Source organism: Piliocolobus tephrosceles, chromosome 1, assembly GCF_002776525.5.
Source record: "Piliocolobus tephrosceles isolate RC106 chromosome 1, ASM277652v3, whole genome shotgun sequence".
Lineage (NCBI taxonomy): Eukaryota > Metazoa > Chordata > Mammalia > Primates > Cercopithecidae > Piliocolobus > Piliocolobus tephrosceles.
The window spans coordinates 68085928-68105448 of NC_045434.1; the positions used below are offsets into that span (position 1 = coordinate 68085928).

General features: G+C 34.9%; 1 protein-coding gene across 4 annotated transcripts in view; it reads left to right on the forward strand.

The window, feature by feature from the left end:
- The window catches only part of RCOR3 (REST corepressor 3), a 47851-nt gene extending 29700 nt beyond the window's left edge, over window positions 1-18151 (forward strand). The window contains exons 8-10 of one of the 4 annotated variants that reach the window (XM_023198306.1): window positions 5952-6009; window positions 14506-14747; window positions 15208-18151. In XM_023198306.1, coding sequence (XP_023054074.1) covers window positions 5952-6009; window positions 14506-14747; window positions 15208-15552 — 645 coding nt within the window. In that variant the 3' untranslated portion in view covers window positions 15553-18151. The remainder of the gene's footprint in view (window positions 1-5951; window positions 6010-14505; window positions 14748-15207) is intronic. The other 3 variants (XM_023198307.1, XM_023198308.1, XM_023198309.1) reach the window with 3 other exon arrangements.
- The last annotated feature ends 1370 nt before the right edge of the window (window positions 18152-19521 follow it).

The following is a 19521-nucleotide window of genomic DNA, read 5'->3' on the forward strand; positions in this document are numbered from 1 at the left end:
GTATTCCCTGAGCACTTACTATGTGCTCATTATTGTGCTAATTAATTGCTATTGAGGATTCCATGGAAATGTAAAACAGTCTTTTCTCAAGAAGCATATTGTCTACTTAGGAAGGCAAACTTGGATGCAGAGAAGGAATGAACATGGTATATGAGAGATGTTAGGAGGGCTGAGTAGGGGCATCTTTGTGATAAACATCAGTGGGCAAGGCCAGAGTATAAAGTCCTTGTGAAAGCCAGAAAGAGAAGTTTGCTTTTTAAATTAAGTCAAATGGAAAGACCCTGTAGTTTCTTTAGTACAGAAGGATGTAAAGAAAATTTTTAATTATAGGAAAGTTATGATATTATGCAGGATAAATTAGAACAGGAAAACTTTATAGCTGCTAAAATATTAAGCATGTAAGTTGTAAATGATAAAGGGGTATCAGTAGGGTTGGGTATTAGTTATAGGAATGGAAGCAAGCAGTAAACCCAAAGAACATTGCAAGGTAGGGAAATTAATATGTCTCCTTGAAAGTATGTGAGAGTGTTGAGGGTGTCGCTGGTATGTCTTCTGCTTTTTGTTTTGGATGGAGGTAAATGGGTAGGTAGAGGAAAGATTGATGAATCCAGAAGAAAGAATAAGTATAACTGAAAAGGGAGTGCTTTTTGAAGCTATAAATTCTCCATCTATGGTTGTTTTCCTGCAAAGGTAGACGACATCCTTTCATGATGGATGTTGGGTGGAATTTTCAGCATCAAGTAGAAGGTTTAACTTGGTGACCTTTTCCACCTCTTTCAACTTAGAGGTAGTATTAATCTACCACTGACGAAAATGGGAAAGATGTGAAAACAATTTAGCAGAGAAAGGATGGAGTAAAAATGCCGAATTCCCTAAGGATGTCATAGATAGTTCTAGAAGGCTTTTTGGGACCTTTGATATTGTTATATATTAGATTGTCTTATTTTATATTATTATATTATTTTTAAAGCAACAGCATTTCAGATAGGTGTTTTTGTAGAAGAATATACTCTGTGATACCATACTGTAGCTAACTACAGCTACCACACAGTTTTAGATTCCTAGATATATTCTAGTTGTCCTTTCTTTAATCTCTACCAAAGTTTCTCAGATTTAAAAGACAATATTAAAATCAGTAACTTATGTGAGTCCTGTATATTTAAAATTTTCAACCCTATTTTTTCTTCACTCTTCCCCCTCTTCTGCTTCCACTTGTCACACACTGACTGTTTAATCCTATACAGTTTCAGCTATCCCTTCTGCATTTTTCTTTTTCTTTCTTTTTTTTTTTTTTTTTGAGATAATCTTACTCCCATCCCCCAGACTGGAGTGCAGTGGCGTGATCTTGGCTCTCTGCAACTTCCATCTTCTGGGCTCAGGTGATTCTCCCACCTTAGCCTCCTGAGTAGCTGGGACCACAGGCACACCACCACACCACCACACCTGGCTAATTTTTTGTAATTTTATTAGAGACAGGGTCTTGCTGTGTTGCCCAGGCTGGTCTCAAACTCCTGAGCTCAAGTGATCCACCTGCCTCGGCCTCCCAAGGTGCTGGGATTACAGGTGTGAGCTACTGTGCACAGCCCCTTCTGCCTTTTTCCACTGAGCTGCCTCTTATAAAGGTTAGCTTTGGCACTGATGACCACTTGCCACAACTTTTAACTTCTCATTCCCCTTGCCTTTTTCTGAACCCTTGTTATAGGTGACTCCCCCTCTTTTTCTTCCTTTAACTTTTGGGAGGTTATGTTCTCTTTTATAACTCTTCTTCTGTTCCCTGGTTTGTCTTCTGTACATATAGGCATTCTCCAAGTTGTCCTCAAAATTAATTTCCCCTGTCTTGAATACACAATCTCATTGTTTTACTGTGTTAAAGTCATATCATATGTTCATTTAAATTACACAAATTTATCCAGACATTCAGTCAAATAAAAGAGAAAGAATGTTTAGCAATAGCAAGTGTAGTAGTGCTGGCAATTCTTCTTACACTCCATTTATTGAATGTATGCCCCACAGTGAGCAGTGGTGAACTGAGAATTCAGAATCCACTGTTTCTTTAGTCAGTCTTAGTTTCTGCATGCCTTCTGTGTGTCTCTTTGAACTGAGAGAGAATTTTGTGTGTGTGTGTGTGTGTGTTTGTAAAAAACAACACTACCCTAAATTCAAGCCAACAGCTTCATCTGTGGTTTAACTGAAAAACTAGTGGTCCATTCCAGTGCTGGAGGAATACCTGGCTGTGTGGGTGTGTTGAGAGACTGTGTGCCTGTCTCTGGCTACCTTTTTAAAGACATTTTTTAAAGAGTAATCTTGAAAAAAAAATTTTTTTTAAAAAATTGTAGGCCAATTTTAGACCTGAGTAAGATATGACTCCATTGTTTTTTCTTATAAAAATTTCCCAGACTCTTCAAAACTGTGTTTAAATAAATGAATCTGATTTTAGCCTCAAGTGGAACCTGAACTCCACCTGAATGTCTAATACCTCATTCTCATTGTATCCCAAATTAAATTAAATCTTAGCCTCACCTTCCCACATCTCCCACAGCAGCATTTCTTGATTTCTTAGGTTCTTAACAGCATTGTCCCTCTCCGAGCTTTCCAGGATTAAAGTCTTAATTTAGTTATGATCATACCCCTGACTCCTTGCCCCCAAAACAAAACATAACTATTGCTTATTAAATTTAGTGTGAACTTATCAACCTTGAATTTTACTACCCTTCCAAAAGTGGATGGCCCTTATCATATTTTAATTTAGTTAAATATCACCAGCTTGCCAGGCTATCACTTCTTACTGACACAAATACTGTTTTCACTTACGTGTGGATTGCCTTCCCATTATTTGCCTTTCAGAAGTTTTTCCTATTCTAAAACCCATCTCAGTCTTCAACCTTTCCTTGTTCTGTTTCCCCACTTAAATCATTGTGACTTTTTCTCCCGTCTTGAAATTCCCCCATATACTCTGTACTTTTTAACTTTAAAGTTGTTTGTATTCATTCATTTTCTGATTTGTAAGCTTTCTGCAGTTTAGATGAAAAAAATTTTCATAATGTATGTTATTTTTTCTTTCATTTTTTCTTACCTTTTCATTAATGATACTTTTCCCTCCAGTTTCTTTCAGATTTAATAAACATGAATTGATCAACTTTTATTTGCTTAGGCAGTGTGCCACATGCCTTTTTAGATATATTCTAAATATATCCTCATATTTAGTTATATTTAATCCTTAGAGCAACCTACAACATTGTTATTGCAAGTTGTATGTACAAAAGATCCTCATTATCCAACTCGTCATTCATCCATGTAATGCATGGAGAAGCAAAAATTGCCCAACAAGAACATTGACTAATCAACCAATCATTTATAAAATTAGGCTCTACTCACCAACTCTTCCTAATTAACTTTAGCTGTTATCTGTCCCATTCACTGCATTATCCTTCTCTGTCACTCTCTTGCTAATACAATGCAAATACAACACAAACCAAAATGAAATTGCACACTTTGCAAAAGATGAGAAACTTCATGAAGTCTGTTAAACTGCAAGAGAATGACATTAGTCACCTACAAAATTGTCAGATGAGTATCCAGCATAATTAACCATTAAAGAAAAAAGTGATCACTCACAGGCAAGCACTTCACAAAAGAATAATTTGAGAACCAAGTATTAAGAGAGGCCCTTGAGAAAATTATTTCAATAAGCCTTTAAAGCAAAAAATGACCCATTTTATGATCATGTAAATTTCAAAGCCAAAGGATGTTGCACCATTGTATAGTCAGAAAAGATATGTCAAAAATAAAGTGTATTAAACAAGTCATTAACTATTTTTTAAAAACAGCTAATTTCTACAGGGTTTAGTTTCACATTTCGGATTGAACTGCAGTCAACCTTTTATTTTTTTACCATTTACTATTTACTATAAAATATTTTGACCTATTTTAAATCGATTTCAGTACTAGTTACCCTTGAGTACCAAGATCTTCTTTTATCCACCTTCCACAGCCAAGGTAGCATCAGATTGCCTGTGCATGAACTCAGTGTTAAGTTCCTTAGTGTAAAGTTAGGGTCTCAATTAACGATATATATCCCTTCTTAATAGAGTTCCTCCTCCATTCTTGTTACTCCCCTTTTGGGGGAACATATGTTTACCTAATTTTTCCTATCTCCTTTTTTTTTTTTTCTTAACTTTTTTAGATTTGTTGTGCTCTTTTATTACTGTTTCTTTATGTCTCTCATAGTTTTTGTCCTATTCTCCCCTTTCTCTTTTCCTTTTTACTGTTTTTTCTTTGCCTCATCACCAGGTTCCTAACCTTGAGGCTTATCCACTGTTTACTACCTCGCCTGCCCTACTGTCCCTTTTTAATCTCCTCATCTAGAATACAGTGATTTGTTTTAGGTTTTTCTCTTGTTAACAAGAATCTTAAGTCCGTTTTTTTTTTTTTTTTTACTTTTTCATTTTTCCTCTTTTTTTTTTAACTTTGGATTTTTGTTTCATTCTTCTTTCTGAGTACTTGCACCTCCTTACTTTTGGTAAGAAAGTTGGTGTTACCTAGAACCTCTGTGTGCTATAGAAACTCTTATTGCTAAGACCATGAGTGAGGTAAGACCTAAACACCCCTTCTCAAAGGAAGCCCTCTTTCTGTTTTGCCCAACATGCCCAGGTATTACACGGAGCCACTTTATCTTGGCAGTTTCTTCTGCAAACCCCTGCATGTTGGTGTATTTATTTCTGTCCATCTACTGTCAAAGGTCCTTGATTTACTACTCAGTGGGTATACACTAATGAAGTCTGATTAGATATTTGCTGTTGTAATATTACCATACTGAAAATCCTAAATTTAGGATTTTTGTGGGGAGAAATATTGGGGGGTCTTGAGAAAACATATTCTTATCAGAATCACTTTCTGCTTCAGAAATTTAAAGAAATATTTTAGGACTTAGGCCTGTTCTGTAGTCCTATGATAATTTATACCACTGTTTTCGGGGATTAAGGATAGGTTTAATCTTAAATATGAAGGGAAGAAATTTTGGAGTCATAAATCGTCTCTGAAGAAAATAAAGTTTCAGCTGGGTGCAGTAGCTCACGGTTGTAATCCCAGCACTTTGGGAGGCCCAGATGGGCAAGTCACTTGAGGTCAGGAGTTTGAGACCAGCCTGGCCAATATGGTGAAGCCTCATCTCCAGTAAAAATACAAAATTGGCCGGACGTGGTGGTGGGTGCCTGTAATCCCAGCTATTCAGGAGGCTGAGGCAGGAGAATCAATTGAACCTGGGAGGCAGAGGTTGCAGTGAGCCAAGATCATGCCACTGCACTCCAGCCTGGGCATCAGGGTGAGGAAGAAAATAAAGTTTCTTGCTTATGGCCAGAGGTTTGAGACCAGCCTGGCCACATAGCGAGACCTCATCTCTAAAAAAAAAAAAAAAAAAATTAGCTGAGTGTGGTGGCAGGCGCCCATGGTGCTAGCCATTACTTGGGAGGCTGAGGTAAGAGGATTGCTTGAGCCTGGGATTTTGAGGTTGCTGTGAGCCGTGATCATGTCACTGCACACTCGGCCTGGGCAACAGAACGAGACCCTGTCTCAAAAAAGAAAAAAAGGAAAGAAAGTCTCTTAAATGTTTAAAACTAGGCTAAAATTCATAGCTGCAATGTGTGATAGGAATATCATAGTTGGAAAATGGGAGACTAATAAGATTTTCTCACATTTTAATATCTCTAATTAGAGCATAAATGCAAATGTTGTTCCTTCTCACAAATTGGTACATTTCCCTTTCATTATCTTTCTGCATGGGTAAAAGGTAACTCAAAATATGTATTTTTACTCTTTCTAAAAATGGAATCTTCATAAATCAGAGTTGTAGTAATCTCATGTCTGTGATTTGATGAAAATTAAAAAAAAAATAAGCACTTTGGAAAATGTCTGTCTTCATATCCTCATTAGGAAACTTCTCTTTAATTTTGTAGTCAAATCAGAAAATTAATGCCCGTTGGACCACAGAGGAGCAGCTTCTAGCAGTGCAAGGTATATTAAAGATAAGCAGTTATTGTTGTTAATAATTATTTAATTTGTCATGAAAGGTGACTACCCTAGTTCTTCCCTTCCTTTAGAAATTGATCAAGAAAGGGCTCTTGTGTTCATCACAAAGTCCTGGTGACCAGGAATTCTGTGTTGTATTTGTGGATGTGACATACTCAAGTCTACGTACATTTTGAGTCCTGAACAGCTCGTAATGCATTCTCGGCACTAAATAATTGATGGTGATAATTAAACATGAAAAAGTCACATGGGCTCTCTGTGCTTTTCCTTTGATATTCCTGTAATTGGGTTCATTCTTACTATATATCATTCATTGATAACTCATAGTTAAAAGCATCAATAAACGTAGATGTTTCTGATTTCTCTACTTTGTAAAATAGTGTTTATCTGATAAATGTCAGGATTGAAAATATTAACTACATGCTTAACTTTCAATGTTTCATACTTCCCTTAAGAGATGTACCACTGAATGCTTAGAAACCTGACTTTAAATAGGTATATTTTTGAAAAGAGACTTGAGAGATATCAAAAAATCATATTCAGCATTTTAAATGCACTATTTCTAATAATGTTTTGTTGAATTATATGGTAGAAGACTTTTTTTTAAATTAGGAATACCCATGGGCAAATTGGAAGCATTATAAACTTGGATTTTCTCATGTTTAAATGACTTAAAGACAAATTGTATATTTTTATTCATTGTTACGGATTTGTTTCCTCTTCATGATAAATTTATGTGCAGGTCTGATTATACAGTTTAAAGTTTGGTCTACATTTTGGGTTTCTTCCTGCCTGAGCACCTCTTTGTGTTGAGTGCTAATAGCTTTTTTTTAATCTAGGTTAACTACTGTTGAGAGAGTGGGGCCCCAGTGAAACATATAAGCATACCTTTTAAAATGTTGCCAAATAGTCTTCAGAGAACATACTTAACACAAAAATGCTGTGCAGACATCATTCCGATTGATCAACTGATAGATGACTCTGCAGTTTGGATTAGAGAGAGTAAGAATTAGCCAGCCAGCATGATTTGAAAATGACACAGGAGGGTGCCAGCAGGATGATGTCAGCCCTTGCTTTGGCCTGTGCAGCATAGCACAGTCATTTCATAAAGAATTGATACTATGACACAGGGTGCTGGATGTGCATTGGACACATCTGTAATTACAGAACTGAGTTTCTGAATGAGTCAAAACAAGGTTTAGTTCATAATGTTCAAAAATAGCTGTTTTTAAATTAGGCTCTGCTAATTTAAATTATTGTTTAAAAAATTAGCATTTTCAGTGGCTGCTTTATATTCATTTAGCAATGGCCTACATGTTTAATATAGTCATTTTGAATAGGGATTTCTTTTATTCATGTAAAGCTGCTATTTCCCTCTATCTTAGTAGCCTGGTAAAAACTGAACCCTGATTTCCAGTATTCAGTTGCTTAAAGACTAGTATATTAACTCTGTATTTTTAAGAAATTATCCCAGTGAAAGAATTTTCTGAAAAGAGTGTCATAGGAAAAAAAATCTAGGCTAATACTTCTCTACACAGCACTCAGTATTTGATCTTGCTCTGCAGCAGTACTTTAAGTTATAGAGTCCATTGATCTTATGGCTGGGTTGGTTACTACCCAAAGCTGCATTCAAAGGAATAGCAGTCGTAATATCTAAATATATAGTTTGAACTATATATGTGGACATAACTTATAAATATTAAAATAAAATAATGGAGTAGTCATATATATAACCAAACATTTCCTCTGTACTGAGGTATATTCAGTATTATGTGCATTTAAAAAGTAACCCTTGAAGTTACACTAATGCAGCAGTTTGTATGGAAGTATGCATGTTTGCAGGATTTCAAAGGCACTTTCTTAATAATGTGTTAATGGTGTTAATGTCTCTGTTTTATTTATTCTTTGGATTTTTTTTGTTTTCATTTTTGAGTTTTTGTTGTTGTTACATAAAATAAAACTATAAAGGCTATTCGTGCCCAAAATAGCTATTTTAAAGAGAATTTTAAAGTGTCATATTGTCTTATGTGCCCATGCATTTATATGGTGCTCAGAAGTGTGTCTTATAAATAGTATAATCATGTAGTAACGTCCCCTGTACCTGAGTTTCGGTGCAGTTAAGGGACGTAATTTCAGGGTCTTTTAATACACAGTTTACTATCTAGAAGTACTTATCTTAGCAGGCAATTGTTTTTGTTTTTTGGTAAACCTTTATATTATTCTAATGACCAATTTAGTTTTCCAAAGTAATAATAAACTTGATATTAATATGTTTTAATTTGAATAGCACTTTATATGCAAGACATTTTACACATATATTTCTGATTTGACACTTACTTGTTAAATGCTTTATTTTATCTGGCTCATAGTAGAAGACTATTACAGTGACCTGCAGAAAAAAATATTGACTCTGGCGCAACTAGTGAGATTTACAACTTTACTATTAAATACGTTTTTTTGTTACTACTCTTTTGAAACCAAACATATTGAGATCATTTTCTTTCCTAGGGCTTAAATATGTATTTCCCACCCTACTTTCCTGTTCCATCTACTCATATAGTTGTTAACTAAATGTTAACTATTTAAATAAGTTTCCCTTCTTTCTTTCTTAATTGAAAGAGAGGGGAAACCATGCTTAGATGAAATAGGAATGTCTGTTTACACTTTTGTAATCAGTCACTTTATTATGTTAATTCTAGTTCTACCTATGTTATAATTTTAATAGAATTCTTCAAGAGTCTCCAGGTAGGATATCATTAATACTTCTAATTTAATCCTCTTAAAATATTTGCCAGGAAAGGTACTTCTACAGTTTCTATCAACTGTTCCAACCCTAAGTATCTAATTTTTATTATGACCAAATTTTATTATGACCAATAATGATCTTTCCATATTTGTGTTAATGATAAAATATTCCTGTTTGTAGCTTATACATATATAAATACTTTTCTCTAACCTATAATGCATTTGGAAGTTATCCTAAAATCCAACCTGATATTCATATGATAAACAGCATTCAGAAATTAGGAATTTTTAAAGGGGCTGGGTGTGGTGGCTTACACCTGTCATCCCAGCACTTTGGGAGGCCGAGGTAGGTGACTCACTTGAGGCCAGGAGTTTGAGACTAGCCTGGCCAACATGGTGAAACCCCATCTTAACTGAAAATACAAACAATTAGCCAGGTATGGTGGTGCACACCTGTAGTCCCAACTGCTTGGGAGGCCGAGGCAGGAGATTTGCTTGAACTTGGGAGGTGGAGGTTGCAGTGAGCCAAGATGGCACTCCAGCCTGGGCAACAGAGTGAGACTCTGACTCAAAAAAAAAAAAAAAGAATTTAAAAAGGAATTAGATTATTCTAGGTGTATCTTTTTTCCATGTAAAATTGAATGATGGTTAGCTGTTTTCAAAAAGCAGTATGTTTAAATTATAGTACAAAACACTTTTTTAAAGTATGTAGAGGCTAGAAGCATGGTATACGGTATTTGCATTTTAATTATAAGCCGCCTCTTAAATATATTCATTTCCTAGTCACTAGTGCTTAAAAAAAATGCTTCCCAACTAAAATTTATGCTACTTTAGGATAAACAAAATTTTTTCCAATTGTATAAAGATGTCAGCTTTAATTAGTTATTTTTATATAGTTATTTTTTATGTTTAGTTATTTTTTATAATTACTACCTTTTTATATAAAACAGAAAATGACAGAACTATGTTCATGTGACTTATGCTTGTAGTAAAAGTTACCTTTTCTTGTAGTTCATTCACCTTTTTAAGATAAATGAATTTTCAAGTCTAGAAATTTTTTTTTTTCCGTCTCATACTAACAAAAAGATAGAAGGGTTTGTAAAGGAGAAAAAGTAGATTTGGCAGTTGCTTAAAAATAAAAGGATGGTAACACAGTACATGAATGATCAAATGGAAGTAGAACAAGGAGATTTATATCTTTCCATCTGAAAAGCACCCTTTTGCTTTAGAGATTATTTTTCTATTATAACAGATACCATAAGAACGGAGGTTCAAAAGTATAATTGTCAGCCCTCTGATACACTTACATTAAATAATTAATGATTCAAAATTTCCAGCATTTTTGTAATGGAATGTAACTTACTATGTGATTTTGACTTTTAGCCCCTTCCATGTATACATCACTGTTCTGCTGCTACTGCTACCTTTTCTACCTTTTAATATGGAATTCTTGAAGAGATTTATAGGAGGTGGAAAGAAATACACACTCCCAAATGGCTTGAGTTTAAAATGTATGTCTTAATGATAGAAGAGAATCATATCTCTGGAGTTTCTAGATGTTACTGTATTCCTGTTATTTCAAAAATATATTTTTGAAAAATTAATGTTTCCCAGTTAAACTAAGTACATGTTCACTTTAATAAATTTTGCTGTGAAAGCCAGAAAAAAAATCCTCTGAAATTTGATTATCTATAAGCAGCTTACCATGTTTCGTCTTTTGGGTGTGTTTTTTGTTTTTTTTTTTGTTCTAGTGTTCCAAAATCAAAATTTTTTTTTTTTTTTTTTTGAGACAGAGTCTCACTTTGTCACCCAGGATGGAGCACTGTGGCAGTATCTCGGCTCACTGCAACCTCCACCTCCTGGGTTTAGGTGATTCTTGTGCCTCAGCCTCCCGAATAGCTGGGACTACAGGCGTTTACCACCACACCCGGCTAGTTTTTGTATTTTTAGTAGAAACTGGGTTTTACCATTTTGGCTAGGCTGGTCTCGAACTCCTGACTTCAAGTGGTCTGTCCGCCTTGGCCTCCCAAAGTGTTGGGATTACAGGCATGAGCCACCATGCCCAGCCCCAAAACCAAATTTTAAAAAGTGGTTTTAAACATACCAAAGGCAGCTATCCATGCTATCCCTTCTAGCTAAACATAAAAATAATTTTAAAAAAAAGATTCAGATTCTGATTTTACAGTTGGGAAATACCACATAAATTCTCCTGAAGTTACCACCATCTTACTAGCCAAAGATTTAAAAAAAAAAAAAAAAAAATGTGTGGACAGACTCCACTAATTCAGAATGTCTGATAATTCAGATAATGGCTGTGCTAATATCTCTACTGCGAATAAAAATATCTTCTTTAGCAAGTTAAAAGTATGACAAGAAATATTTGAAAAAGATGTTTTGCATTGGGTAATATAGATTCCTGGTTGGAATATGTGGGCTTTCATAAAATGTAATGATAACAATATCCTAATGACTTATATTTTTATGTTAATTCCCAAATAAAACTTTATAAAGATTATAAGGTATCATCTGCCAGCATAGAAAGCTAAGTTGTTTCATTGTAGCTTTCAAATGAAATTTAGAAATTTGACTGAAAACAGTTTTTTTTCTTCCTGGGAAACGTACTATTTGTCTGTTTATTCCACTAACCTTTGAAAACGACCTCTTTCCCTAGAAGTGAGACTTTAACAACTATAGTTCAAGCATACCTTTTACATCTTCAGGAAGGGAGATTGACTAAATCATATTTAACTCCCTTCCTGAGATAGTAGTCACATCACCTTGTTTATTATCAACTATGAAAAAATAATGGAGTGCCCTTCCCCCAGGGACGACTGAAACTAGGGTAGCTCTGATGCCATAAGTTGTTAAAGTTAGTTGCTGCTCATCACTACCAGCTGCTAGTTGTTTCAGACACCTAGCTGGAGATTATTTTAAAGGAGCAGTCTCATTGAGTCAGTTGGGGTTTCACTAGAGTTTGCCTAGTTGCTAGCAACAGTATAGAGCTTAAGAGTTCCATCGTCTAACCAAAATGCTCTTGAGCCATGCCATTCTGAGTGTGAAGGTGATGAAGAATTCAGCTATATATATCTAATACCTCTTGTGGTTTAGGGAAGAACAATCGTATTTCCTTATTTCCTAAGCACTTCCTGTGTACTCAGCATTGTAGTAATGCTAGTGCTGCTTTGTATTTTCTAGGACAGTACTTTCCAACCTTTTTCACATCATGGTACATGGAGAAAATTATGAAATTTGTCACAACACACTAGGGCAAGCAGATGAAGCTGCTCTTGTCCAAATGAGATTGCCAAGGAGCTCCAGGTATTCCAGACCCCGTCCAGCCATCCTTCAGGCTGAGGGGATTTGTTCTCAGGAACAAATGTGCCTAGATATTTGTTGGAATATCTAGGTTGGAATATCTGAGGTTGGAATCCTCAGCCAAACCACAGAAGTCTACAGTGTGGTCTGAGCCTTAAGAGTTTAACCGGCATACATGAGTTAATTATAAACATATTATAGTTAATTATAAGCATACTTGGGTGAGTTAGAAAAAGTTGTCAACATTGAACATCTCTAGAAACACTCTTACAGGAAGTAGTTTTGAGTTTAAGATATATAATTTTACAAATGTAACAATATTGGTGACAAGGTAAAGTCCATTGAACAAGAGAAAATTAAGTGGAAGATCAAAAGGAGTATAGTCAGAAGAAGGGGCACTTATTTAATGGAATCAGACTTGGGGACAACTTAGAGTTTTGGAATATATTTTGCAAAATAAGTGTTCTTAGGTTTATAATATCTTTAGACTTGGAGTCAGAGTTAGTTTTAATGTGACTTCTTCTTAGGAATACAGTCTCATCTTAGACTTTTTTAAGGTTTTCACTTCTAAACTCATGTGTTCAGTAGGTTTAGCCATTGCTAGAATGTAAATTAAGTGTCCCTTATGAAGATTAGTAACTGATAGAACATTATATTTGGTTTCTAATTAGTAGTTAATCTTCAGTGCAGCAAACTCAAATTTAGAATTTAGAAATGGCACAGAGACTCGCCCTTCTAAGAGTTGCTATTTTCTAAAATGTAAAAGTAGTAGAGAAATACTTGAATATATATCAGTAACTCCTATCAAATATCCTTGGATTTTTATTACCAAATAAACTCTCAGTGGAATCTAGTCACTATTAGAATTTATACTTAACTGTGAAGTTCAAACTGGAAATCAACCTCATGGGTTTAAAGGGAGTATAAATTCATTTATGCTGATAAAATATTATAAACAGTATCTATCGTTGTTACTTTATTGTCATGTACATGTATTTTCCTTTGAGAACACAGCAAATAAGCATAGCTTACAAACCCAGAACTCTACCTTAAAAATGGGATATAATTAGAGGATAGTAATGTCAGATCTGCTGTCCAGAGTGCTCTTAGATAAAGGAATTCCCCTTAGAGTCAAGCCCAGCTAGTTTAATGTAGTCAGAGATGCTTATTTCCAAATTCTCAATTTAAAGTAAAGCACAATTTAAAAGTAGAATTGTTACATCATGATAGTGCTTTAGGGTAATTGAGTATTTCATATTAATTGGTATTGGTAAGAATAGCATTTCTGCTGGGTATTAACATATCCATATATTCTCTCATCTGTGATCATATACATGTTGTTTATTTAAGCCCCCATATTTTTGTCTCCTTTCTCATCTCTTTCATTAATGAGTTACTGTTTTCTGGTATTTTTAAAAGCAGTTATCAAATTATAAAAATTTTCAACAACTTTTCTATTTTCTATTCTATTTTGAGCTAAGTGCATCTCCTTCTAGAATGAGTCTGTGAACTTCTTTTAGAATTCCCTTAAGAGGAAATTATCTATTTAAAATTCTATAGTATAGTTAACAATCTCAACTTCTTAAATCAATTATTACCCTTCATTATAATGAAACTTCCTTAGTGTAAAGTTAGGTTCTCAATTAACAATATATATCCCTTCTTAAGTTTAAGATAGTGATGATGAGCACAAGTGCTCTTCAGGTAGTCATTACTGTTACCTTATTCTTTAAGCTATAATCTTACATCCATTCAGTCTTTAAAACTACTAGATGAGTTAAAATCCAACTGACTCTGAAAAAAACTTCCCTTTTAAAAATCCACCAACTTGTGATGATTCTCCTGCTTTTCATGTTTAAGTTCTTACCTAATTTCAATTTGTTGGTACCCTGGTGGTATAGGCAAGTATTCATGTTGAAGTTAGTATTAAGACCAAAATTATAATGCTTTTCTTAATGGGGGAACCCTAAGGCTACTCACTCAGTCCATTGAGGGGATAAGAGAGATGGCTCATTCCCATCCAGTTTTGTTTACAAACGATGTTGCTCAAATTTAGGTGACTGGCTACTAGGGAAATAAATGAATGTGGAATTGAGGATGGAACAAAGAATTCAATGCTTTACAATAAATGGACTGTATTTGAGAGTTCAAGAGAGGATTGGAGAAAATAACTGAGTATGTAAAAAATGGTAAGTTTCTGATTGTTCAGTTGAAGGCAAGTGGCTGGCTCGATGAAATGACATAACTGATAGTTTTCATCTGTGACCCTGATATCTTAGCCTCTATCTCAGAATTGAGAACTGAGCAGAGTTTGTCAGAAAGGATTGTCATTGCTGGTATCTTTTGTGTGTGCATGATGTATAGTACACACAGCTCTCCTTATTGATCCTTCACAGGTGTATTATTTACTTTGCCTTCCAGGTGTCCGCAAATATGGTAAAGATTTTCAAGCTATTGCAGATGTAATTGGCAACAAGACTGTTGGCCAAGTGAAGAACTTCTTTGTAAACTACAGGCGTCGGTTTAACTTAGAGGAGGTATTGCAGGAGTGGGAAGCAGAACAAGGAACCCAGGCTTCTAATGGTGATGCTTCTACTTTAGGGGAGGAGACAAAAAGTGCTTCTAATGTGCCATCAGGGAAGAGCACTGATGAAGAAGAGGAGGTGTGTTTGTGTATGGAATTTGAGCTAATATGAGTATAGGAATCACCATTTTGTGTGGTATTCTGTAAGGTTAATTTGTCAAGAGGACTAGCTAAATTGAGCATGAAAGGTTGACAATACACTTACTCAGTGGTGCATCTCTCGTGACTCTTAAGTCATAATGACATGCTAAGTTCTGATTCTAGAAGAATGGAGTGTATTGTTCTTTCATAGTCTTATTTTTATTTCCAGTGTTAAGCTGTTTACAAATAAAGATGCCTGTTTGGTAGCCTCGTTGGTTTTTGGTTTTTTGTTTTGTTTTGTTTAAAATAAAAGAAGCTTGTGCTTCCAATAAACACTGGTGTTATGTTTTTGTTTTATTTTTATTTGTTTTGTTTTTCCTGTGACAGCCCAAACTATATTGTAGTAAGTTCATTAGGACTTACATCTCATACGTGTATTTTTGTTTCCTCACCTCTAGGCACAGACCCCACAGGCTCCTCGGACACTGGGTCCATCACCTCCTGTCCCATCATCCACTCCAACACCAACAGCCCCTATTGCCACTCTGAACCAGCCTCCACCACTTCTTCGTCCAACACTGCCTGCTGCCCCCGCTCTTCACCGGCAGCCTCCTCCACTCCAGCAGCAGGCTCGGTTCATCCAGCCCCGGCCAACTTTAAATCAGCCTCCACCACCTCTTATTCGCCCTGCTAATTCTATGCCACCCCGTCTAAACCCAAGACCAGTGTTGTCCACGGTTGGTGGTCAACAGCCACCATCACTTATTGGAATTCAGACAGATTCACAGTCCTCACTGCACTAAAAATTAAACTGGACAGAACTGCAGTAACTTTTCACCCCATCATTATACCAATGCTCATCTGACTGATGAAAAAGAGGAAAGAATAATCATTTCTAGATACTGAGGCTGCGAACTAGTTCTGTGGCAGTGGACTAGCATAAGTGGATGTCTAAGAAATTTTTCAGTCCACTAGACTAAAATGTCACACAACAAAAAGCCTCCTTTCTAGAGTATATGTTCAGCAATGTTGATCTCATAAAAGGAAAAAAAAAAAAGATTTAAGTATTCTATATACCAAGTTTTTGTTTTGTTTTTACTGTATTTATTTTATCGAGGTTCTTTATATTCCTGCCTCTTCATAGTCAAGGCTCTTAGTACAGGAATATTGACTTAGGAATTGTGAAAACTCCTTAAGTTTCTTAAGTTAAGGATGTTCGGCTTTTTTCTTTAATTTAATTTTTTAAAAACCATTTTCCTATGTTAGGAGTGCAAGAATAGCCAGCATTTCCGATTTTGACATATGTTCATTTTATGCATATTTAAGAAATTATAGCTGCATATCCCTTCTTTCAAAAAATGTTGCTTTTTTTTCTAAAGGAATTTTAATATGTTCCTTTAAAAGAAAGCAATTTAATCAATTGCAAAGCAATTATATAAAACCACAAAGAATGTACTGAACCTACTAACCCTTTAACATACAGTTTAGGGTCCTAGCGCAGAGTCCTTGTTTAAAGGTCATTGACTTATCTATCAGTAATGAGAGGATTGGAAGAATAATTTTGCATACAAATGAGGACTTAATTTGTTGAAATATAATCTCTTTAAGTTCCTTGAAAATGGAGTTGGGTTTTTTTTTGTTTCTAAATGCTATCTGCTTTTAACTAGTAGTTGCCTACATCTGGGGACTTCAGAGAAGAATTATATTTTGTTAGTTATGTAGACACAGTGGTTATGGAAGCATTTATTTACAGTACCCTTTTCGTGTTTGGTTTCTGAACTTAAAATTGCCCTTATACTTAATACTATGGTTGCATTTAATATGAAAAGTGTTTTCTTGATAAATCTCTGTTGTACTATTTGGATACATTTGTGTATTCCTTGCAGCCAACCTGTATTCGTGGGATTGGTTTAGGGTTAAATCATCAACATTATTTCAAAAATAAATTTAAGAATTTGTTCTGTGTTATCTAAAGATGTATCAGTATATTGTCACAATTGTGCTGTTAACTAAAAATGCTGAGACCCCTTTTTATAGAAAAACAAAAAGACATCAAGTCTTCTTAATTCAACCCATAATCATTAAGTACTTACAAAGAATATTTTACAAGTGATAGTATTTCAACAATGTGTAATTAATATTTTTGATACAATGATTTCATATTGGAATCATTATTTGTGCAAAGGGACAGATCACTTAGATTGCTATACTAGTGGACATAGGCTAAATGTTTGCACATTCACATTCTTATCACGTGTAGAATACTTCACAAAATAGTCAACATAAGGCCCTAATTTATGTTTTGAAAGATCATGTGTTCCCAAAATATTCCCTATCGTTGGCTCCACAGCCTTAAAGTGCTATAGATTTAAATTCATTGATTAGTTTTAATTTTTCATTTTAGACCACTTATTTCCATAAATACCCTATGTACTGGCATATCTGAAACTCTTTTTCCAGGTTAGGTTCTTTTCTTTCTCATTGAATCATCTTAAATAGTTCTTGGACCTGAATTTAGCTGATTTAAAATTCTTAATATTCAACAATTTATACTTATTTTTTCTTTAAAAGCCACAGGGGACAGTTATGTATCTTAAAATATCTAAAGCATTTTTTTAAAGCACTTAGATTGTCTTACGTATGTGCATACTATACCTTTACAGCGTTTATTGTCTTGTCTCTTGTCAGTAGACCTTCAGTACACAATATGTGGGATATGTCAGTCAAGTTGGTCAGCACTAGCATCTGTCCAGCTGTTCAGTATATTGTGATTCATTAAAAAATCTGTTCTATCCCAGACATGGGCCAAGGTGCTGTATCTGAGGGATGTGCTGTAATTTGATTTACATGCATTAGAGCACACAGTAGAAAAACCTTAGCTTCATTAGTAATATGACACATGTATATAGTGAGATGTCTTTATTGTGTGCTTTGCATATTTTGTAAATATTTTGCACGTCATTATTTTTCTTTTTTGTTTAAGCAGTGTTTGGCCTGGAAGAGTGATATGCTTGCTGCTTAATCAAAGGATTAAAGATTTAAAGATGTCTATGTCTTCTATTTTTATATAATTTCATGTCCTATGAGGAATTTAGTACCTCTTCACTGTGAAATTTGAAATAATGATTTTTATAAAAGCAAAACTAGAAATCTTTTAATGACAATTTTCATTAATTTCAGGGTTATCATTTTTGAAAAATCTACACCAAAGTGGTTTTTTAAAATTACATAACTAAAAATAAATCACACTGTGGATACGTCTTATAAAACTAATGGAAAAAATGTTTTTCTATATGATATAATTCTAGTGTCATATGGATGAGGTAAGGGTAAGTTATGATCAAAACTTGTTCTTAATAAGCTTGCAATTGAGTAGAATATAAAATAAAGGTGAAATAATATGAAATTTTGTCTTAATGTAGGCCTACATTCTTTTTAGGAATGGATGTAGAGAGCAAGCCAAGAACATGACTATCATTTTTAAGAATATTAAAAATTGCAAGTACAGTCATGTCCCTTAACAATGGGGATATGGTCTGAGAAAGGTGCTGTTAGGCGATTTTGTTGTGCTGTGAATCAGATTGTAATTGTACAAACATAGGTGGCAAAGGCTACTACACACCTAGGCTATATGGTATAGCTTTTGCTCCTAGGCAATAGTCCTATGCTATACAGTAATATACTGTACTGTATGCACTGTAGTAATGTACATAGGCAGTTATAACACAGTGGTAATATCTGTGTATCTAAACATAGAAAAGTTATAGTAAAAATACTATGTATATTTATTTATTTTTTGAGACAGGTTCTTACTCTCGCACAGGCTGGAGTGCAGTGGTGCGATCCTGGGTCAGCAACCTTTGCCTCCCAGGCTCAAGCGATTCTCCTATCTCAGCCTCCCGAGTAGCTGGGATTACAGGTGCCTGCCACCACACCTGGCTAAGTTTTTTATTTTTTGTAGAGATAGGGTTCCACCATGTTGGCCAGACTGATCTTGAAGTCCTGATCTCAGGTGATCCACCTGTCTTGGCCTCCCAAAGTGCTGGGATGACAGGTGTGAGTCACCGTGTCCTGCTGATGTTATAATTTTAAAAAACACCAGTGTATTTGCGGTCACTGACTGAAGTGTGTGCATGACTGTACTTGGGCTAAAGTACCTAGTTTAGTTATTAAGTATGTTGTATTAATTTTATGTTCCCTCCTGTTATCAAAAGGTTATGAATATTAATAACTGCTAACTAGTTAACACTGGGGTGTCAGGATCTCCTCAAAAAGAATAATAATCTGACTTAGAACTCTAAACAGAATCTATCTCTCTCTTTGTGCATGCCCAAAATAAATGACAAATACATTCTTATTAGAGGACACACAAGAAAAATGTGTTTTTAAATTTAGCCATTCATTATAGATTATATCGTTTATAAGAAAATAATAGAATAAATGAATACAGAAAGAACCCAAGAATCAAGTTCGAGAAACCATTCCATATTAGAAAATGCCTACAAGAAACTTTTGACATCTGATGTATGGTAGTACCTAAACTTTTCTTCTAGGAAAAAGTAGGTCATGTATAACTCCCCACAACTTACTACTTTGTCATAACTGCCTTAGGGAAGGAATGTTCTGTAGCAGTATATTAGCGACAATGGAGTTTGAGAATTAAACATGACAAGGAATGCTCCTAGATGTGTGAGTTTGTGTCTAAAGGGCCATGTGGCTTTATCTGCCCGTTTTTGCTCTCCTAAGTCCTACAGAGCTAAGGGAGAAACAGT